Below are 23,076 nucleotides of genomic sequence, written 5' to 3' on the forward strand. Positions count from 1 at the left end.
ACATTGGTTTTTGATGGGCAGGTATGCTTTTTAATTGATTTTCATTTGCTAAGAGCTAAGAGCTGAGAGCTAAGAGATAAATAAAAATAAACAAAACACCTAGACAAGGAATAATATAATAAGTTATGCAGTTAATACACACGATTCACTTAGTTATATCAATGGTTCTGGTTACAGGTAGGTAGCCGTGTTGGTCTGGATCGAAGTAAAATAAAAAAAATTCCTTCAGTAGCACCTTAAAGACCAACTAAGTTTTTATTTTGGTATGAGCTTTCGTGTGCTCATACCAAAATAAAAACTTAGTTGGTCTTTAAGGTGCTACTGAAGGAATTTTTTTTATTTTATATCAATGGGTTTTCTCTGAGAAGGACTTAGCTGAACAGTAAGTTAAGTGTTCCAAACTTAAAGAAAAAGCTCAAAAAGGCACAGAAAACAGAAGCCTCCAGGATTCTCACCCCACCCCAGCCCCTTCCGAAAAAGATTCCTTGGTGTTATCACATAATAGAAATTTGGCCTTCAGATGAACAAGAAATGAAACCAGTCTCTATGGGATTCCTGTGGCTCTGCTTGTCTCGGATGCCTCAAGGGAAGGGTCTTGACTTGTGGAACTGAGTCGAGTCAGAGCTTCTCAGCCTTGCTTGCTCCACATGAACTCAGCCACGATCAGCACCAAGGAAAGCAGGACCAAGCCAGCAACTCCCAGGCGGATGTTGCTCTCCATGGATGGAAAAGTGTCTGCTGCAGAGTGAGACAGAGAAGAGTTACTTAATTGTTGGCTGTGAAGGCAGGGTGGGGAGGGAGATGATCTCAAGGCTGTGGCCCTCAGCATACTTAGCCCCGTTGAGCCCAGTGGGACTTACTTCTGATTTCTAAGAACATATGAACAGCCTGCTGGATCTACCTGCCAATGGAAGCAGTCTTCTAATCTATTCCACTTGCCTTTTACTTCTGACTAGAGACAGAAAGATGATACAAAGCACCCTAAGTCTGCAAGCAGTGGACCAACTGAAACTTCCACTGTCACAGTTGCTCCCTGTTGGTAAGAAGATGTTGCGTACACATGTTGCGTTTCAGTTTTTTATGTCACTGCAGGAGCACCCGAAAGTGGTCAGTTTATGATTGGTCATTTGCTGGGTGTGCCATTCAGAATTACTGGTCCATAATGTGGGCTTGAGATTTCATCGACCAATGGGTTGGTTGGTTGGTTGGTGTTGGCTGAAGAGAGCAGAAGGTCAGGTTTGGCACAGTTTTCTGGGGCTCAGCTGGGAATGATTTGGCGGATTGTGAGGACTTACAACGAGGAACTCAAGAAGAGGAGCTGGAGGAACCTGAGCCTAAGCCTGAAGCTACTAGTGGAGATGGCGGCAGCAGAGGAAGGCGGAAGGGCAGGATATTGAGTAAATGAAAAAGTTTAGTGGGACTGGATATAATCCATATAATCCATGCCATCCCTGATACATCAGAATATGAAAAAGGGATAATGTGGTCTCAAACACAATCATGTAAATACAACCAAATGCGTCCCACAATTCCCAGGGCTGTCTCCATCTCCCTCAGGCTTCAAATGCACCTCCTTTTTCATTCCTGAACCCACACTTACTTAGCCATTGCCAGTGGAGTCAAATCACCTGGTTACTCCATTCTGTACCATGTGGCCATGGTTCCGCCATAGAGGTGTTTGGCTTTGATCGTCACCATTCCCCAAACTCCATATACACAGAAGGAAAGAAAACAAAGGCACAAAGCCACGCTCCTCACCTGTCACAAGTTCCAGCCCCACTGGGTCACTCGGCTCCGACCACTGGAAGGCATGCCCTCTGCGGTGATACTGACAGGTATAATTCCCTTCATCCTCCAACCTGATCATGGAAAGAGAGAACTCAGATGTGTTTCTGTCCGGTTCTGCCATCTGCGATGTTATTAGGTTGCTGGACTTGTGCAAAGAAAAGTTCAGGCCATTCTCTGGTCCGTGACACTCTATGGTGACATTGAAGCCTGCAGCAAGTGGATCCTCAGGTCTCATTCTGATGGAAGGTTTGGAGAGGCTGGGATCTACGTGTTGAAATAAAAGAGGAGGCAGGGAGTAGCAACGTTTATGGTCATCAAGGAATGTCTCCTGCTGATGACTAGTCACAAAATTAATGCAGAGAAAGGAAGTATATACAGATTTGCATAATTCAATCAGGCTACAGAGTTCCATTCATGCAAAAGTTTGGTTTTCAAACAAAAACCAAAATATTTCCCCACTCTTGCATGCATCACAGTGTGGTTTATCTCCATTCCGTTTTTGGTAGACGTTTGCCACCTGATGGTCAGAAGGTAGAATGGAAGCCTGTCCCATCTCAAGACTTTGAGGGGCTTGTGGGCAGCTCTGGGAAACCACTGCAAATAAACTGAATGTGCGCAGTATTTAGTGTGGGGTGTAAACAGGTGCAGTCAAGTCACAACAGTTCCCAGAGTGTCCACATGGAGGACCACATGGAGGAACACCTGACCAGGTCAGTTTCCTGTGTCTCCACACATGCAAATGAGATAAATAAGTGCCAGATAAATTCACTGACCAGTAGCCATTTCCCCTCTCTTGGACCACACACTTCAAGCAAGCAACATCTTAGTGAGGAGACTCTCTCTAGGCTTCCAGGTTCATCCATAGCCTGTAGTTCTAGTATTTCAGAATCTGATGCAGCTTCACAGGGTGGACAGGCTCTCACTAAAAAATCCTGAAAGGCCTAATCCTACGCTTCAGTTTCAACCAGAGTTGCTTAAATGAAACAAGCCTTTGTTTGCCGTCATTCTTCTTCATATTCCTATGCCCATGAGCAAGATGGAGCACAGCTAACTGGGAAATGATTTGCAGGGAGAAGGTGCCAGGTTCGGTCCTCAGCATCACCACATATGATTGGGAAATACCCCTAGTCTAAAACCCTGGTGAGGTCAGTGCATAGGCAACCAGTGTCTACATATCCTGCTAAATCCAGCAGCAAATAATGTGTTTCAGCCTAGAATGCACCATTTGAGAAGATTGCTAATGATACTCAAATGCTGGCATAGCATGGGACAGAGCCTCTGTATGTTTTAGCTCAGGCATCCCCAAACTTCGGCCCTCCAGATGTTTTGGACTACAATTCCCATCTTCCCTGACCACTGGTCTTGTTAGCTAGGGATCATGGGAGTTGTAGGCCAAAACATTTGGAGGGCCGCAGTTTGGGGGTGCCTGTTTTAGCTAATGCTGCTTTCCCCTTTGATATACAGCTGCAGGGAATACACAATCCACGTTAGTGCCATTTATTTTGAAGGGGGGTAAAGTGCACAATGTGGGACGCAGGTAGCGCTGTGGATTAAACCACAGAGCCTAGGGGTTGCCGATCAGAAGGTCGGCGGTTCGAATCCCCGCGATGGGGTGAGCTCCCGTTGCTCGGTCCCAGCTCCTGCCAACCTAGCAGTTCGAAAGCACGTCAAAGTGCAAGTAGATAAATAGGTACTGCTACAGCGGGAAGGTAAACAGCATTTCCCTGTGCTGCTCTGGTTCGCCAGAAGTGGCTTTGTAATGCCATGTGGAACGCCCTCCCATCGGAAGTCAAGGAGATAAACAACTACCTGACATTTAGAAAACACTTAAAGGCAGCCCTGTTTAGGGAAGTTTTTAGTCTATGATATTTTAATGTATTTTGGTATTTGTTGGAAGCCGCCCAGAGTTGCTGGGGAGGCCCAGCCAGATGGGCGGGGTATGTATGTATGTATGTATGTATGTATGTATGTATGTATGTATGTATAAATAAATAATAATGCTGGCCACATGACCTGGAAGCTGTATGCTGGCTCCCTCGGCCAATAATGTGAGATGAGTGCCACAACCCCAGAGTCGGTCACGACTGGACCTAATGGTCAGGGGTTTACCTTTTACCTAAAGCGCACAAATAGGCTTACCTCTTATGGAGATATATATGCCGTTGCTGAAATTTGAGCACAGTTCATAGAAGGTTGACTTGAAACAATATGTACACTGGTAGATTCCTCCGTGAAATAGTGTGGCGTTGACAATAGCAAATCTGACCCCTTTTTGCCAGGACTTCTCCATTACAACGTTAATCAAAGATGGGCCCACTTTTTTGTAGAGCTGGAACTCTACATCTTGGTAGCCTTGACTGTTACAGTGGATCATGACATTTCCGCCCAACTTGATGATATTACTGGGGCTCACTGAGATGGAAGGCTTGGGAAAAGGCAGAGCTGGGTGAGAAAGAGAAGAGAACTGAGATTTTTTTATTTAAAAAAATGTATTTTTATTAGAGATTTTCTTGATTTACAAAAGTATTTGCAATGTCTCTCTCTCTCTCTCTTATTCCCCCCCCCCCGTGTAACGTTTTTTTTACAAATCGGTTTCATTTGTTGAGACATTAGGAAGAAAAGGGGGAAAGAGGTGGAGGGGGGGAGATGAGTGGGGTTGGGGTTGGGTGGCGATGTTCCTATTTTACTTACCGTAATATATGTGGGGTTTTGTGTCAGCGTTGCTTGTAAGAGAACTGAGATTTGAAAGGTGGGGAATCTGTCACAGGTTCCCCATCCTGGTTTAGCGTATTGCTGGAGAAGGAGTTAGAGCAAAAGAGGAAGGACCTTTCCACTCCTGACAGTACCCCTTGGGAGAACTACACACACACACACACACACACACACACACACACACACACACACACACGAGAACGCAAAAAAATTGTGGGCTTCCCATGAAGTTGAATGGTGGGAGGTTCAGGACAGTTAAAGAAAGGACTTCTTCACACAGTGCATAATCAAACCGTGGAACTCAGTCCCGCAGGAGGCAGTGATGGTCTCCCACTTGGACAGCTTCAAAAGAGGATTGGACAGATTCATGGAAGATAAGACTACTAGTCATGATGGCTATGCTCTGCCTTCATGGTCTTGGGCAGATGCTGCAAATCACAGGAGGGGAGAGGGCTCTTGTACCTGGGCCCTGCATGTGGGTTTCCCATTGAGGCACCTGTTTGGCGAACTAGATGGCCCATTAGCCTGATCCAGCAGGAAAGAAGAAGAAGAAGAAGAAGAAGAAGAAGAAGAAGAAGAAGAAGAAGAAGAAGAAGAAGAAGAAGAAGAAGAAGAAGAAGAGTTTGGACTTGATATCCTGCAAAGCGGCTAACATTCTCCTTTCCCTTCCTCCCCCACAACAAACACTCTGTGAGGTGAGTGGGGCTGAGAGACTTCAGAGAAGTGTGACTAGCCCAAGATCGCCCAGCAGCTGCATGTGGAGGAGTGGGGAAGCGAACCCGGTTCCCCAGATTACGAGTCTACTGCTCTTAACCACTACACCAAGCTGGCTTTAGTTCTTATGCTTTTTTTTTATTAAGAAATTTATTTATTACACATAATTACGGTATTACAAAACACACAAAAAATCTTACAAAATAACACATACATACATACATACTCATTACTTATAAACACATTTATCTTTTTAATATGAAAAAAGATTTAAAAAGGAAAGAAAGAAAGAAGAAAGTAAAAGAAAGGACATGGGAAAGGGGGGGGAACAAAAAAGAAAAGAAAAAAGAAGGATAAGAAAAATTGAAAGGAAAAAAGAAAGAAAAGTAAAAGAAAAAAAGAGATAAGAAAAAGAAACTTTGGAGGATTCCCCTCCCACTTTATCCTACATATACATTAAAAGGTAGAACCATTTAAAACAAAATTTCATCTGTTATTCCTTCTTCTTATTTCATCTGATTCATTTTCTGAGATTATCACAAATCTATTCTAAACACAACCAATATTTTACATTTGATCCTTTTCTACCTAAATAATCATTTAAATATTTGCACTGATTCCGAATTATATGTTTTGGTTTTTGTCTAATCCAATCAGTCAGCTTTGCTAAATCTAGATATTCGCATAATTTACTCAACCATTACTCTTTAGTTGGGATGTAATTTTCTTCCCAATGTTGAGCTATCAACACTCTCGCTGCAGTTGTTGCGTATAAAAAGATGTTGACCTTCTCATTTGGGATGTCTCTATTTAAAATTCCTAATCAGTAAGATTCCGCTCTTTTACTGTGTGTTGTTTTGATCAGTTTTTTAATTTCATCATGTATCATATTCCAATATTTCTTTATAGAAATAAAGAAATAGTTCTTGTGCTTTTTAGAAGAATGTGTACCCTGTTTCTCATATTTTAAGACATACCCATAAAATAGGCCATAGCAGGATTTTTAAGCATTCAAGGAATATAAGCCATACCCCGAAAATAAGACATAGTGATAGGCGCAGCAGCAATGCCGGACGCGGCAGGAGGAGGAGGAAAAGAATAAGACATCCCTTGAAAATAAGCCATAGTGGGTTTTTTTGAGGAAAAAATAAATATAAGACATGTCTTATAATATGAGAAACACGGTATAATAAACTGCCATTGAAAGAAAATCAAGGTGGTGTGCGGTAAAATCATTCAAACACCATAAAACGTTCAAATCTCAAAGTTATAAAAGCATAAAATCCAGAACAAATGACCAATGCTGAGTCAACTTGGTTCTCAAAAAAGTTTGGTGAAACAAATGTGTTTTCAGCAGACTGAAATCTATCGAAATTGAAGGTGCCTGTCTGACATCAGTAGGAATAGTGTTCCAAATTACTGGTGCCAGTACACTAAAAAGCCTTGGTTTGCCTAGATTAGGAACTAAACTGCATTCTCCATAGGCCATGGCATCTTTTGTCTTGGCACAGTGCATAGGCGCTTAAGGACCCAGGAAGGAGACACAGACAATCTTCCCCTCTCCTGCAGCCCCCACAGCTGGGCTGCTGCAGTGGTGGTGCTGCTACGTGGTAAGGCTTCAAAGGGAAGGATGACAGGATATTTGTGAGCTCAGAAAGGCTGAGAGGGAGGGTGAGAGGGAAGGCAGGAATTCTTCCCTGGCTCAGATTTTAGTCTGAGCCAGAGAAGAACTTAGGTTTCATAAATTCTCCTCTACAGTGGAACCTTGGTTTACGAACACCTCGGTTTACGAATTTTCAGTTTACGAACGCCGCGGACCCATCTGGAACGGATTAATTCACTTTCCATTACTTTCAATGGGAAAGTTTGCTTCAGTTTATGAACGCTTCAGTTTATGAACAGACTTCCGGAACCAATTACACCCATGCTTCTGGTTAAGTATGCTTCAGGTTGAGTACTCCACGGACACATCTGGAACGGATTAATCCACTTTCCATTACTTTCAATGGGAAAGTTCGCTTCAGTTTATGAACGCTTCAGTTTATGAACAGACTTCCAGAACCAATTGTGTTCATAAACCGAGGTACCACTGTATTTTTATTTTCCCCTCCAAAGCTCATTTCCAGACTCAGCTTTAGGAAACTTCACGTACATCTCTAAATTTGACTCCCCCAGCTCTCACCTCTTATCTTGACCTTTACTGTATCACTTAAACGTGAGCAACTGTCACCAGAAACAAAGCTGAAGCAATATCGGCACCGGTTTATCCCACCAGCTGATAGTTTGACATTGGCAAAGAAAAATGCAACTTCATTCCACTCTGACTTCTTGACTACTGAAGCATGCAAAGATGAATCCAGTTCTCTGAACAGAACAAATGTTGCTTGTGTGTAGTCTTCACTGCGCACCTTGCAGAGGATGGTAGCATTGCCTCCCAGGGGGACAATTTTACTAGGGACCACTGAGATGGAAGGCTTGGGATAAGATTGTCCTGGGCAAAAAAAGAGAGCAACATATATACAAAATATCAACAACAGCACCAACCTCCCACAAAAAACAACAACAACACTCCAACTCAAGAGACTTTTCAACACCTTCAGTTTTTGTAGCTGTAGTCGGGGGGGGGGGGAGGCCTGCAAGGCAGGGAACATTTCTTCCAGGAATCATGGCCAAGATGGTCTCCTCTTTAATTCGTCAAGAAAATTCATCAGCATTATTGGGTTGGAGAAATGCCTTGCAAAATCCAGAGAAGTGCGAATTTCAAAGAATGACTGTGTTTTGGTTCGCACATGATTTGAATAAATTGTGAATTATTAGACAGATTTGACACAGTTGACCAAGTTTTTCCTCATCCCTATACCCTGACTAATCTGTAGGTTCTTTCAGATAAGGCCTTGGGATCTGGGTTGCCCAATATCCACAATCCACACAGGGCTTGTGCCAATTTGGGTGCATTTTGCTGCTAGTCCAAATAGACTAGCAAAATTGATATGAGTGGCACAGCAATAGTGGCAAAACACAAAGGTTGCCAACTATCCAGGAAGTGGGAGAGAAACAGCAGCGAGACCTTTAACATCGTGTCGTGGTCTCTGAAAAGTGTATAGAGCCTTCTAAGAAACCAGAGGCCTTCCTCCTAGGAATTCAGAGCAGTGACATTCCTATAGACATAAGAGATATCTTCCTGTATGCTACAGCAGCAGCCCGCTTGCTAATAGCGGCAAACTGGAAAGGGGACAAAATCCCAACAGTAAGGGACTGGCAAAACAAACTTTTGGAGTACGCGGAAATGGCTCAACTAACAGATAAACTTGGAAAAGACCCTGATGTTGGGAAAGATTGAGGGCACTAGGAGAAGGGGATGTCAGAGGACGAGATGGTTGGACAGTGTTCTCGAAGCTACGAACATGAGTTTGACCAAAGGCAGTGGAAGACAGGAGTGCCTGGCGTGCTATGGTCCATGGGGTCACGAAGAGTCGGACACGACTAAACGACTAAACAACAACAACAACAAACAGATAAACTGAGGGGGAACTCAAAACAATCATTTGCAAAAAAAATGGGATAAGTTCAAGAGGTATATACAAGAAAATAATAATAATGACGTGATCTCCATGGCAGCATCAGAATGACTCATGTGTAAAGCAAACGTAAATTCCATAGGAAAACGATGGTATGACTTGATATGAGAAGTACCCAAAAAAAAAAGGATAATAAGAATTTGGTGAGAAATGTAAGTATATCAATATTACAAATGTGATACACTTCGGGAGGTGACGGGAAGTCAATATTCTTAGTCTAATAAGTTAGATCCGATTATGTTTAATTTATGAATTTATTTTGTATGTTGTATATATTTGACAACATATTCAGCATGGGGAAAAATGTAACAAACGTTCAATGTTGTAAATATCCAACGGTGGTGTACATGCATATAAGATTGTATATAGGATTAAGGTAATAAAGAAAGAAAGAAAAGAAAAGTGTATATAGAGCAAGGAAGGTTGGTAGATCTTAACCTCTCATGCATGTGTAAGAAAAAAATAGATTTGGTTAGGGAAAGACATGTCATTTAGCTTCTATTCACATCCACAGCATTCTGATTACGAGACATATCAATGTTCTTTTGTCTAGGACACAGCTCACCTTTCAATGTCTTCCCAGTCAGCCACCATCCTGGAAAAGCAGATGATTCCATTAGCAGAAAAGTAACTGAGCCACAGAAACTAGCATCTCGTTCTCTAGTCCTTCCACCCTCCTATTTCCCCCTCTACAATACCAACCCAAAAAGATGGTGGTGAAAGAAAACTTCATGGTGAGGGCTCTGTTGCTGGTTGATTGTCCTATTTTGCCTCAGCGCCTTCCGTCAACTGACTGAAGATGTAGGGAATGGCTGGATCTTCTCAAGCCCAGCAACCCTCTGTAACACCCTTCTTCCCTTTCTGGTACAATTTCTCTGTGACCGATAGGATGGTCATCACCTCTACACCACCTAACAAACCACTCCCCCCCCCCGGGTAGCTGTACAGTCACATAATGCAAAAGATAAAAAGGAAGCAAAGGTCTCTCCAAACCCTCACTGGTGGCCCATCCTTGATACAGTGCCTAGTTCACTGTTTTGCCTGAAGAAGAACTCCTTTATTACCTACCTTTTGAGGAAATGGTGCACAAAAGTGTTGGAGCCTGTGCCTCCTACTTCTCCCCACCTGCCTCCACTAAAACGACTTAGCACTTAGTTGCTTCTATGGGTGCAAATGCTGTGCCAAGAGACACCCGGGGCTGTGTCCTTTGCCTCCTATGAAACCCTCACTTGCTTACGGTCTTCACCCTTCCTTCACAGTGTTTAAAGCCTATAATGAGAAGTGCTAGACCTTAAGTCATGGTGGGGCTTAACCTCGCTCCCAAAGCCTTAAAGTCTCTTCTCCTTAGAAGGCTTAGTCCTAACTCTATCAGGCAAATACCTACTTCTCCTCCATTGTTGTTGTTTAGTCGTGTCCGACTCTTCGTGACCCCATGGACCAGAGCACACCAGGCACTCCTGTCTTCCACTGCCTCCCGCAGTTTGGTCAAGCTCATGTTCGTAGCTTCGAGAACACTGTCCAACCATCTCATCCTCTGTCGTCCCCTGCTCCTAGTGTCCTCAATCTTTCCCAACATCAGGGTCTTTTCCAGGGAGACTTCTCTTCTCATGAGGTGGCCAAAGTATTGGAGCCTCAGCTTCAGGATCTGTCCTTCCAGTGAGCACTCAGGGCTGATTTCCTTCAGAATGGATAGGTTTGATCTTCTTGCAGTCCATGGGACTCTCAGGAGTCTCCTCCAGCACCATAATTCAAAATTCTCCTCCATTACTTCACATATTCCAGGTGTGGGGGGACCTTGGGCCCTCCAAATGTCACTGAACCACACCTCCCACCATCCCCAACCATTGTTGTGCATCCCCAGCCATTTGCCACGCTTGCTGAGGCTGATGGGATTTGTACTTCAGCAGTAAAGGCTCAGAAAACACATCACCTGGGTTTCTGATCCTCCTGTCTGGTTTCTGCTCCCGAGACCTTTCAGTTGATCATACCAGCCAAGAAGGAGGATGTTGAAAGAGGAACTCAAGTTGAGGTTTCTGTAGCCAGCAACTCTCCATTGCTCCTTGCCGTGCTGAACCACAAACGAGGCTGCAGCTTCTGAAGCATCCAGTGCTCTGTGACACAGTTTTCCCCCTTGACATGCAGGTATTCTGTAGCCTGACAAGATGGTTGACCACAGCAAGCTCACTGCACTTTCTGACAAGCCACATCCCTTTTTAAGTTGCAGCCACAGGAGTGGGGGCAGGAGGGGGGAAGAGGCAGCAACGAGCTTTCAAAACCACATTTGTGATGCTGCAGAGATTTAAGTGTATTCAAGTTCTCTGTTGCCCTACCATAACAAATCCACATTTCTTTGTTATTTTTTTTAAAGGGTAGGAAAGTACTGTAAATGGAATGAAAAGTGTGGGCTGAACAAATGATTTATTTACTATTTATATTCATTGCATTTATATATTGCCTTTCTGCCAAGGCACCCAAGGTGGTTTACAGTTTTAAAATACTAAAATAAATAAAATTTACTGTTCCACTAAGATTTGGATATACAGTCATACCTTGGTTGTCGTACGCCCTGGAACTTGTACATTTTGGCTCCCGAACGCCGTAAACCAAGAAGTGATTGTTCCAATTTGTGAATGTTCTTTTGGAACCTGAACATCTAACGGGGCTTCCATAGCTTCCGACTGGCTGCAGGAGCTTCCTGCTGCCAATCAGAAGCCGCAATTTGGTTTTCGAACGTTTTGGAAGTCAAATGGACTTCCGGAACGGATTCCATTCAACTTCCAAGGTATGGCTGTATTCATTATGGCCTGGTTCACATGGCATGGGAAGCCAAACTATGGTTTACCAAGACCATGTGAACATGTGTTCGAGAAACAGAAAACAAGTGAAATTCCAAGCTGATATCACTGAGTTGCAGAGCAGGAGAGTGAGCAACCATGGGACACATTCATTCAAAATAAATATAGAAGTTCACAAAGTGACTGAGTCTGGTGTTGCAAATAATGATCTGGAGGCTGGAGCAAGTCCCCTTGAAGGACAAATGCCAAGAGTAGGAATAAATGGACAATTCTCACAATGGAAGCATGCAAGAAGTGGGGTTCTCCAACAATCTGTGTCTGGGCTGGTACTTTTCTAACTCATTCATAAATTGTCTAGAGTTGCAGATGAAGAATGAGGCAGCGAAGTTTGCCAATGACTCCAAAAAAAAGTAGTGGTTGTAAGGCACTGCAAAAGGATCCCTCCAAACTCAGTGAATGGGTATTGAAATGGCAAATGAAGTTCAATGTAAGCAAGTATGAAGTGATGCCTATTGAGGCAACAACAAAACAAAACCTAACTTTGCATATACACTCATAGGATCTGGTACCTAACCAGGAATGAGATCTTGGGGTTGTGGTGGATGGCTCAGTGAAGGAGTCAGCCCAGTGTATGGCAGCTATGAAAAGCATGAATTCCACTTTTCAGATCATTAGGAAAGACATTGAAAAGAAAACCCCATATCACGCTGCCCTTATGCACCGCTTTTGGAACACAGTGTTCAGTTTTAGCTGCTACACCTCAGAAATGATACTGTAGAGCTGGAAAAGCTTCAGGGAAAGGTAACCAAAACCAGTCATTTCCCTGTGAGGAAATGTTACAACCTTTGGGGCTTTCCCTCCTGCTACATTCCAGGGAACAACTGAAACAATTGGGGCGGGGAGGAATAACTATCTTCTTAACTGCAACGTATCAACTGGGGAAATGTTATGCTTACGGCAGCAACTACTTTCTGGTTGCCGCCCCCGCCCCCGAATTGTGCAGAAGATCCCTGGAATGATTGAAGCAACTGGCTGTTTATCAGGATTCCTGACCATTCAGAATAAACGGGCTGAAATCACTGCAGGTGTAAGGTTTTTTACGCAGGGTTTCTTCCTAGCCCGCTCCACATATTTCAGTTGGTGAGGCTTAACTGCTGGTTCCCCGCAAGTATATTTTGTAGAAAATTTGGGAGGCTGGAAGCGATTGAGAAGTTTTAGAAGTTGCTTTAACTGGTGCGTTTTCTCCCACTCTGCACCCGCTTTAAATCTGTTCAGTGGTGCGTTTTATTTATTGTGTAGATGGGCAGATCCACTTGGGGGAGCTATTAGTCTCTCTGACAGGTCGGGCGAGACAAGGGTTGGTTTAAATCACGTTGAGGGGAGCAGAGCTCGCTAGATGGCGCTGCGCCTTCCACTGCCCTCTTCACCCACCACCTAGCCCCCCTCCTATTTCCCCAACCATCACTCCCCCCCCCCTCCCCAATATCCCGCGCGGATAAGCCCTGATGTTCTGCACTGCCTCCCTGCACATCATTCCCCGACATCCATTCGTGTGCCAGCATGGGGGGCCGGCGACCAGCGCGGTGAGCGGGGTTGGGGTTGTGGGCGCCCCGCGTCGGAGGGATGGGGTCCCCCCAGGGGTATCGAGCTTCGTGGTGGACGTTCCTCTTGCACCAGGCGCCGCACATCAACTTCCAGTTTGAAGCCGTGGGGAGCGAATTTGCCCCGGAGGACTGGGGGTACCAGCAGGTGAGTGTCATGATAATGCCCAGAGTGGGCATAATTTTGCAGGATCTGTGCGGTCAGCGAGCCAGGCAGAAATCAGGCAGGGCTGTGGGAAAGATGAAGTGAATGAGAGAGGCGAGAGAAGGAGGAAGGGGACTGGCGGGGGCGGGAGGAGAAGGTGAGGGGAGAGGGGGAGAGGTGGGGGTGGGGGTGGGGGGGGAGAGGGGAAAGGAAGGGATTTTGAATGCACGGAATTAAGATGTGCGCCCATAGAATTAAAATGCGTGCGGGCAGACAGAGCTATTTGGATGGAGGGATGGAGGGGTGGATGGAGGAGCAATCAGGATGGGATGGCAAAGATTAAGGGTGGGAAGCAAGGGGGAAGCAAGACGGGTGGGGAAGGAAATCAGAGTGCAAAGATGAGGTCCAAAGAAAAGGAATACCTGGATGGAGAAAATGGGAAGAGTTGAGGGAGAAGGAAGAGAAAGTGAGCGGCGGATAATGTAATGCTAAGGGAGGGAGGGAGGGGAGAGGAATGGGGTGAAAGGGGGACGTGGGAAAGGGAATGAGAGGTGAGGAGAGGTAATGGGGCAGCTAGTCAGAAGGGGGTGGACTGGAGGAGAGGGGGAAGGAGGAAGGGGGAGGGAGGGAACCTGACAGGATGCTCTGGGAAAGATGGAGGACCAGATCGAGGGATAAGGGAAGAAGGATGGGGCTGGAAATGCACACAGAGCGAAAGAAGAGGATAATGAGGGACAGGAGGAGACAGATGCCAGGGAGGAAGGGCTAAGGAGGTCCAAGGAGCATCTCTCATGTGTCAATAAGCTCCAGCTTTGAAGTCAAGGAGGAGCCATCAGTGGTCCAGGTGTGTGTGTTGAGGTTGCATCCGTGGAGGGAGGCTCAGCTGTCGAGAGATTCGCCTGTCTCACATTTCTGCAGCCCCTTGTCATAGCTGTTGAAGCTCAGCAGCCTCTTCCTATTTGCTGTGTGTCTTATTTGAGGCGACTCACTTAGGACTCTCCTTCTACAAACAGACAGACCCGAGGGGCAGAGAGAGAGAGAGAGGAGCACTTGTGTAGTGGCATGTAATGTGCGAACCAGCTGCACACGGATACGGCCCCAACAGCCGTTCTTGCAGTTGCATCCGCCCGAAAATGAAAGGTTGTGTGAAAATGAAAGGCAGCTGATTTACCTGCATTAGCCTGGTTCACATGTTAACGCTTCTCCCTTGCTACACAAGCGAAGGCGCATGAGTGCAGCTGAGGACATGTTGAGCTTGTAGTGTGTGCAGATCAGCTCTGTGGCTGTGTAAATGCCTGCCTCTGCCTCTGCCTTTCTAATCCCACTTCCAACATTTTATTTCTCAGCCTTTTGCATCTTAATTTCAAAACAAATCGGAGCACACTCAATATTAATTTAGGAGCATGGGAAGCTGCTTATGTCGTCCATGGCAGGTATTCCCAAGGGGTGCCCTCCAGATTTCCCTTCTCCCCACCCCCCACCCCGGGACTACAACTCCCATCAGCCTCAGCATGGCCAATGGTCAAGGGTGATGGGTGCTGTAATCTAAAACATCTGGAAAACATCAAGTTCAGAAGGCTTGCCTACACTGGCAGTGGATCTCCTGGTTGTCAGGCAGAAGTCTTTCTTTCCTATTATCTGCTACTGCAGATCCTTTTACAGTAATTGAAAATGCCAAGACTGAGGTTGGGACCTTCTGCATACAGAAAGGCTGTGTGTACAACATAGATTTAAAACACACACAAGCGTGCATGCGCGCGCGCACACACACACACACACACACACACACACAGAGAGAGAGAGAGAGAGAAATCCTTTGAACTGTAGTTTACCCCTCACAGAACTATAATTCCTGGCACCCTTAGGAAACTACAGTTCCTGGGATTCTGGCAGGTGGGGATGCTTTTAATGTGCTTTCAATGTATGTTGTGCATGTGCTCTTTTCACTGAGGCCCCATCTCTACTATATGTTTAAAGCAGGATAATACCACTTTAAACCATCATGGATTCCACCCAAAGAATCCTGGGAGCTGCAGCTCTCAGAGTGGTTTAACAGTCCATTTGTATTCCCAGGGAACTCTGGGAGCGGAGCAGGGAGTCTCCTAGCAACTCTCTGCACCCTTAGCAAACTACAAGTCCCAAGATTCTTTTGGGCTGGGGGAAGCCATGACTGTTTGAAGTGGTATGATAGTGTGGTTAAATGTACAGTGCAAATGGGGCCTTCATAGGCTGTGGTCTATACAATTTAAAATTAAATGGTAAGCATTGGTCAACCCCCAACGTCCTAACTTCTCTGTAAAATCTAGTTGCTTCTTCCGTAACCTCTGCTGATTTCTCTTACGTGTTTTCTTTTCCCCAAGCTGGGAAGGAAAGTGTGAAAAGAGAGAAGTAGAACATTTATCTGTCCTTTTATCTAAGACATGAACAGGTTCATTCTTAACCTGAGCCACAAAAGCTAGCTTGCCAAATTTACCAAATGGGGATTTGGGCACAAACCACTGTGGACAATATGACTAACTGATGCTGCTTTTCCAGTTACATCCTGCCCACCCAATTTGTCAGATTTTACCTTGTGGAACTAACCACCACATGATTTGGACGCCGCAAAAGAAATTTGGTGTATTGTTTTGGAAGAGTAGAATCTCCAAAGCTACACTAGTAAATACCAAAACGAAAAAAGCCAAGGAGGCAATGACTAGGAACCTAGGGAGCTGCCTTATTCTGCATCAGACCATGGGTCCATCTAGCTCAGTATTGTCCACACTGACTGGCAGCACTTCTCCAGTTTTTCAGCCAGGGGTGTACTCCCTACCTGGAGATGGCAAAGATTGAACCTGGGTCTTTCTGCATGCACTCTTGATCACCCAGTGCACTCAGATGACTTGTTGTGCACCACACCACCCTCAGAGATTTGACTGGGATGTAAGAAAGAGTCTTCATTCTTAGAAGAACCTTAAAAACAACAACAAATGGTCCCTTGTCTCCCTAGAGACCAACACATTTTATTACGGCATACAGTTTCATGGACTAGAGCCCAGTTCATCAGATGCTGGATCTGATTAAGTGTCCTGTAGCCCTACAACAGCTAATGCTGTAATAAAACATAAAAGAGCCATCTTGGGCCATTAGGTGGAGGAAGGGGGAGGGAGAAATCCAAAATCCACATTGGGCAATACTTTTCTGTTAGGACCAGCCAAATGTTATGAAACAGTGGCAAGGTTGAATCCTGACAAGACAGCAGTACTGTTTGTGTGGGGAAGGAGGCGGGCAGGTCTGGAGGACTCCCTGGTCCTGAATGGGGTAACTGTGCCCCTGAAGGACCAGGTGCGCAGCCTGGGAGTCATTTTGCACTCACAGCTGTCCATGGAGGCACAGGTCAATTCTGTGTCCAGGACAGCTGTTTATCAGCTCCATCTGGTACGCAAGCTGAGACCCTACCTGCCCGCGGACTGTCTCGCCAGAGTTGGGCATGCTCTAGTTATCTCTTGCTTGGACTACTGCAATGCGCTCTACGTGGAGCTACCTTTGAAGGTGACCCAGAAACTACAACTAATCCAGAATGCGGCAGCATAGCTGCCAAGTACCCTGTTTTCCCCGGGAAACCCCCGTTTTTTCATACCTTTTCCCAGGCACCGAAAATGGCTGGCACCAGCTTTGAAAGTCTCGCCTACGCATGTCCGGAAGTGCGTAGACGCGACTTCCGGTGGCGGTGGCGGTGCCCATTTTTGGTGCCCATAGATGGGCAGAGCGACACCGGAAGTTGCGTCTACGCACTTCCAGACATGCGTAGACACGACTTTCGAAGCCGGCGATGGCCATTTTTGGTGCCCATAGATGGGCAAAGCGACACCGGAAGTTGCATCTACGCAACGTCCGGTGTCATGCGGCTGCCGGTCCTGGATTCTGCAGTCCGGGACTTGGCAGGTATGTGCGGCAGCTAGACTGGTGACTGGGAGTGGCCGCTGAGACCACATAACACTGGTCTTGAAAGACCTACATTGGCTCCCAGTACGTTTCTGAGCACAATTCAAAGTGTTGGTGCTGACCTTTAAAGCCCTAAATGGCCTCGGTCCAGTATACCTGAAGGAGCGTCTCCACCCCCATCGTTCTGCCCGGACACTGAGGTCCAGCGCTGAGGGCCTTCTGGCGGTTCCCTTGTTGCGAGAAGCCAAGTTACCGGGAACCAGGCAGAGGACCTTCTCAGTAGTGGCACCCGCCCTGTGGAACGCCCTCCCATCAGATGTCAAAGAGAAAAACAACTACCAGATTTTTAGAAGACATCTGAAGGCAGCCCTGTTTAGGGAGGCTTTTAATGTTTAGTAGATTATTGTATTATTTTTTTCTGTTGGAAGCCGCCCAGAGTGGTTGGGGAAACCCAGCCAGATGGGTGGGGTATAAATAATAATAATAATAATAATAATAATAATAATAATAATAATAATATATTATTATTATTATTATTATTATTATTATTATTATTATTATTATTATTATTAAGGGTCTGAGTTCTCCAGAATGCTCCTCAGACAAGATGCTCCACAACAAAGTGGTGGGGGTTGAGCACAAAAAATAGGTTCTATGTTGTGGTAGTTAAAATGTGTTAGACTGTGTGCACACCATACATTTAAAGCACATTTCCTCCTCCACCCCCACACCCCCATACTTTGGGTGTGCTTTAAAAGGTATGTTGTGTACACAGCCTTAGTCCTGCACTAAAACAGAATAACACGGCTACCTCTCTGGATAGTGTTAATTCAGCTTCTCTGAGGGGGTCTTTGCTGTGTCTTCTGAATTTCATTGGTGGTCTTGCTTAGGCCAGCCGCTTCAACGGTGCTGAATTTTAACAGATGCTTTAAAAACAACAATGTGGGCAATTGTTGAATAAATGACACAGTCGTTGCTCATTCTCCGCGTGTGTCAGTCAGAGAGTCAGGTCTGCCTTGGCAATGCCTCGCATGCATTCTGTAACCTTCCCACAACAGCCAGTGCTCCTCCTTGAGTCTCTGAAGGACCCTCCTGTGATCCATCCCGCTTTGGAACGGAGCTGCGCTCTCAGTGTGAGCGCAACGTCTCACAGCAATTAGTTCTCCTGCCCCATCAGCGAAAGAGTCAGAGAGACATTGTGAGGTGGGCCACGGGGGGGGGGGGCTCTGTGGAGTGAAGCCTGGTGCATTTTTGGCACTGATTGGATCGTTCTGTACCAAATTTTCCCAGCATTGAGTTGCAGGAGCCACCTGTAGATTGGGGTGAAATTTATAATGTTTAAAGTAGACTAGAAAACACGGCCCTCAGATAAGCATGATGGAACCCTTGCAGGCTGTTTCCTAAACCAAATACTTGTGTCACTGAGTGGCAAATAAACTCACTCACTGGAAAGAGTCTTTGAATGGAAGAGTTCTAATTTCCATTCAAAGCACTGGGACTGTTGTTGCCTGGCTCAAGTGGGATGGGTGGTGGCGGGCTCAGGGAGCGACCTCGATGGGAACAGAAAGTTCTTAGGAAGTTCTGAGCTGTGGCTCAGTGGCAGAGCACATGCTGTGCATGCAGAAGTTCCTGTTGTTCCTACAAAACTGGTCTGCTTGACAAAGGAGAGCCCTATTGAGAATCTACACATTATGCGGAATTAGGATGTTCACAGCCAGTTCGCTCCATTGCGTTCAGTGCAAGGCCTGCACTATCCAGGCAGAATCCAGGCGAATCCCCACAACGGGGTGAGCTCCTATTGCTCTGTCCCAGCTTCTGCCAACCTAGCAGTTCAAAAGCACACCAGTGCATGTAGATAAATAGGTACTGCTGTGGCGGGCAGGTAAATGGCGTTTCCATGCGCTCTGGCTCCTGTCACAGCCCTCTGTGCACTAGTAGTGGTTTAGTCATGGTCTGAAAAGCGAGATGAGGGCCGCAACCCCATATTTGCCTTTGACTGGACTTAACCGTCCAGAGATCCTTTACCTTTTTTACCTTACCTTACCCAGGCAGAAGACGAAGGTGGTACGAACCCTGCAGTTATGATCACAGGTTGTGGACACACTACACCAGGCTTCCTCAACCTCGGCCCTCCAGATGTTTTGAGACTACAATTCCCAGCATCCCTGACCACTGGTCCTGCTAGCCAGGGATCATGGGAGTTGTAGGCCAAAAACATCTGGAGGGCCAAGGTTGAGGAAGCCTGCACTATACCTTTAAAACACATTCGAAACACATTGTTTCCCTCAAAGAATTCTGGGCACTGACAGAGTTACCATTCCCAGCAACCATTAATAGATTACAGTGCCCATAATTAAGGGGTCAGCAAACTTTTTCAGCAGGGGGCTGCTCCACTGTCCCTCAGACCTTGTGGGGGGCTGGACTATATTTTTTTGGGGGGGAATGGAACAAATTGCTATGCCCCACAAATAACCCAGAGATGCATTTTAAATAAAAGGACACATGCTACTCATGTAAAAACACCAGGCAGGCCCCACAAATAACCCAGAGATGCATTTTAAATAAAAGGAAACATTCTATTCATGTAAAAACATGCTGATTCCCGGACTGTGCGCGGGCCGGATTTAGAAGGCGATTGGGCCGCATCCGGCCCCCGGGGCCTTAGTTTGGGGTCCCTGCCATAATTCTTTCAGGGGAAGAATGTGCTTCAAAGGTGCTTCAAAGGTACATCGTGTATACAGCTTCAGACTGCAGCTAGGGACATCTATTTTGAATGCTCCCCCTTGTTTTGTTTTAAAAACCCTGCTACTAAGAATTACGCGCATAACCCAGCACATTCCCTGTCAGGGTGATTTCTATGTGTGGAGAGTTTTCAAAAACATAATCGGCTACCACCACCCACCTTCAGCTTGAAGTGGTACAGTCAAATCCTCAGATCTATACCACTTCATTCTACTTCCTGTGTAGTGTTGAACCGACTCCTAGGGGCTGAGGTCCCCCATAAAATATTTCATGGTGGTGCGCCCTGCCAAAGTTGATGGGCATTTCCATTCAAATGGTGTGTGTGTGTGTGTGTGTGTGTGTCTTGTGATCCAGTATGTGGGGCAGAGCTTACCTCCCGCCACCAATATTTTATTCAAGTTGGCACCCCTGCTCCAAAGGAAGTGTGCATAGCATTGCAGCCTAAGATGGTGGGGTTGTGGACTGTACCACTTCAAGTTACAGGTTGTGAAGAATCATGTTTGTGATTGTTTCCCTTCTGTTTAAAAATGGGGGGTGGAGGGGAGGAGTTCCCTCCATGTAGCAAAGTGGTACATTAAGGAAAGGGTTATTCCCTTAAGTGTGGGTTTTGTCACCTTGCATTTTGTCATCAAACTGAATTTCATCACACGGCCACACAGAATTGAGTTTCACCACAGAATCCAAGCCTTGTCACCAAATCCCTCCTTTTTTCCACACTGCCTGGTTTCCTAAAAAAGGAACACCAGCTGCTACCAGAGAGAGAGAGAGAGAGAGAGAGAGAGAGAGAGAGAGAGAGAGAGAGAGAGAGAGAGAGAGAGAGAAACACCCTTGCACTTTGAGACCAACGCGAAGTGCTGTGATTAAGCGAGCTCATGCAAATCTATTTCGCTTGATTCAATTAGAGAATTTGGGTTTTCTGGTCACATAAAATGTAGGACGCCCTTCCTGACACCCTCCCTTCATAACCTTCTTTTAGAAATGTGGTTCAGATAGATCTTCACAAGGCTCTCCCTCTTCTCCCATGCTGTGAGCCTTGCCTTTTCTTTCTTTCTTTCTTTCTTTCTTTCTTTCTTTCTTTCTTTCTTTCTTTCTTTCTTTTCTTTTTTTACAGCTTTTCTTTTTTAAACACTCTTCTCTCTGAACATCCTTTTAAAGATGTGAATGCAAAAAACCCGGCACGGTATAAATAATTTATCTTTTATATAGCTCTTACTCCTGGCACATCTTCACAGTTCTCATCTCAGCCCTGCCTATTTCTCTGTGAAGAAGAGCTCTCGCAGCCTTAATACATGCCAGCCACATTGTGGCACTGCCAAGGTGTGGCCGCAGCCTTTCGCTTACCTCTCTCGCTAAGCCCCCAGGGAGAGGCACCAGGCAGGGCTGGCGTGGCTTCAGTGCCCAACATTGCTGGGCGGTTGTCGGGGCCTGAGCTGATGTCTGCCTTGCCCTCTCCCCTTTTATGGCATTCCAGTGAGCACTGCTTCAACTTGGAGCCACCATTTAAATTACAGTACATTCAAATCCCTGAAGCACCACCAATGCAGACTCAAGAGGAGCTTTGCTGAATCAGACCTAAGGGTTTTACAATCCAGCAACCCATTTTGCAGACTGGCCAACCTGGTGCCCACGGGAAGCTCACATGCAAGACAGGAAGGAGGGCAATAGCCCTTTTCTGTTGGTGTTCCCCAGCAACTGTGACAAACGACACCTTTAAAGCAGGTTCAAATCACAACCCACCCCCATGAAAGAATCCTGGGGACCCCAGGTTTCCCCATACAGGGCTATAATACCCAGCATATTAACAAACTACAGTTCCCATGAATTTGGGGGGAGTAGGATGTGCTTTGAATGTGCTTTAAAGGTATAGTGCAGAGGCCGGCAACTTCTGGCCCATGGGCTAGGTCTGGCCCATGGAGGCCGTTTATCCGGCCCAAGAGCCGCCCAGTCACCGAGCCACCTGCACACCAGGTCTGCTGTGTGCTTCACTAAACTGGCACAGTGCGGCACAGTGCGGGAACTCGCTGAGTGGTGCCAGAAATGGCATCTGCACATGCACAGATGCCAGAAACCGTGTCTGCGCATGCTCAAATGCCAAAATCGCTTCTGCGCAGGTGTGATTTTCGACTTCCAGGCATGTGCAGAAGCGATTTCCAGCGCCCCGGACATGCACAGCGCAGCGCTGGAAATCACTTCTGTGCACGTCCGGCCCACGGACAATCGTCAGTGGGAATGATCCAACCCATGGCTGGAAAACTGAAGAGGCTCCTCATGAGGCCGGAGGAACATTGCCCAGCTGTGGGGCATGAAGGCCGCTCCCTGCAAGGCCCTTTCCACCTGGCCTAGGGGGCAGGGCCCAGGCTCACCAGCCCCACTGAAGAGGCTCCTCATGAGGCTGGAAGAACATCCCCCGGCTATTGCTTTATTGCTTTAATATACTGTACACCACTTTGAGGTTTTTATTTAAAATATAAAGTGGTAAATAAATAAATCAGCCTCTTATGTCTCACCCAAAGAAGAGAAATTCATCATTCAGACCCTCCAAGTGTCCCTGTTTACCAGTGATAGCCCCGGATTAACAGCAGCTGTCCCGGTTTCTGATTTGATCCTCCCAGAATGTCCCACTTTTCCTTAAAGGTTAAGGTAAAGGGACCCCTGACCATTAGGTCCAGTCGTGACTGACTCTGGGGTTGCGGCGCTCATCTGGTGTTATTGGCTGAGGGAGCCGGCGTACAGCTTCCAGGTCATGTGGGCAGCATGACAAAGCTGCTTCTGGCGAACCAGAGCAGCGCACGGAAACGCCGTTTACCTTCCCGCTGTAGCGGTACCTATTTATCTACTTGCACTTTGACGTGCTTTCGAACTGCTAGGTGGGCAGGAGCTGGGACCAAACAATGGGAGCTCACCCCGTCGCGGGGATTCGAACCGCCGACCTTCTGATCAGCAAGCCCTAGGCTCTGTGGTTTAGGACATCCCTATTTTCATGGGAGAAATGTTGGAAGGTATGGAGTTATGCGGCCCCTGAGCCAAGGAGATAAGTAACCTTTAGAAGACATCTGAAGGCAGCCCTCTTTAGCTTT

General features: G+C 46.2%; 2 protein-coding genes across 4 annotated transcripts in view; one reads left to right on the forward strand and one right to left on the reverse strand.

Annotated features, from left to right (window-relative positions):
• Window positions 1-365: 365 nt before the first annotated feature.
• The window catches only part of LOC148683979 (T-cell-interacting, activating receptor on myeloid cells protein 1-like), an 86,582-nt gene continuing 63,871 nt past the window's right edge, over window positions 366-23,076 (reverse strand). For 2 of the 3 annotated variants that reach the window (XR_015946727.1, XR_015946726.1), the window contains exons 3-4: window positions 9,358-9,387; window positions 7,618-7,705 (exon numbers count right to left, since the gene is read on the reverse strand). Coding sequence is in view for 1 of the 3 variants with exons in the window: in XM_088656372.1 (XP_088512498.1) it covers window positions 629-738; window positions 1,759-2,052; window positions 3,928-4,230; window positions 7,397-7,705; window positions 9,358-9,409 (1,068 nt within the window). In the remaining 2 variants the exon portion in view is untranslated. Of the gene's footprint in view, window positions 739-1,758; window positions 2,053-3,927; window positions 4,231-7,396; window positions 7,706-9,357; window positions 9,691-23,076 lie in introns of those variants that run through there. The other variant, XM_088656372.1, reaches the window with a different exon arrangement.
• The window catches only part of TTYH1 (tweety family member 1), a 63,489-nt gene continuing 53,058 nt past the window's right edge, over window positions 12,646-23,076 (forward strand). The window contains exon 1 of the mRNA XM_060281631.2: window positions 12,646-13,336. Coding sequence (XP_060137614.2) covers window positions 13,211-13,336 — 126 coding nt within the window. The 5' untranslated portion in view covers window positions 12,646-13,210. The remainder of the gene's footprint in view (window positions 13,337-23,076) is intronic.

The sequence above is a fragment of the Zootoca vivipara genome, chromosome 12 (genome assembly GCF_965207765.1).
Source record: "Zootoca vivipara chromosome 12, rZooViv2.hap1.1, whole genome shotgun sequence".
Taxonomy (NCBI): Eukaryota; Metazoa; Chordata; class Lepidosauria; order Squamata; family Lacertidae; genus Zootoca; species Zootoca vivipara.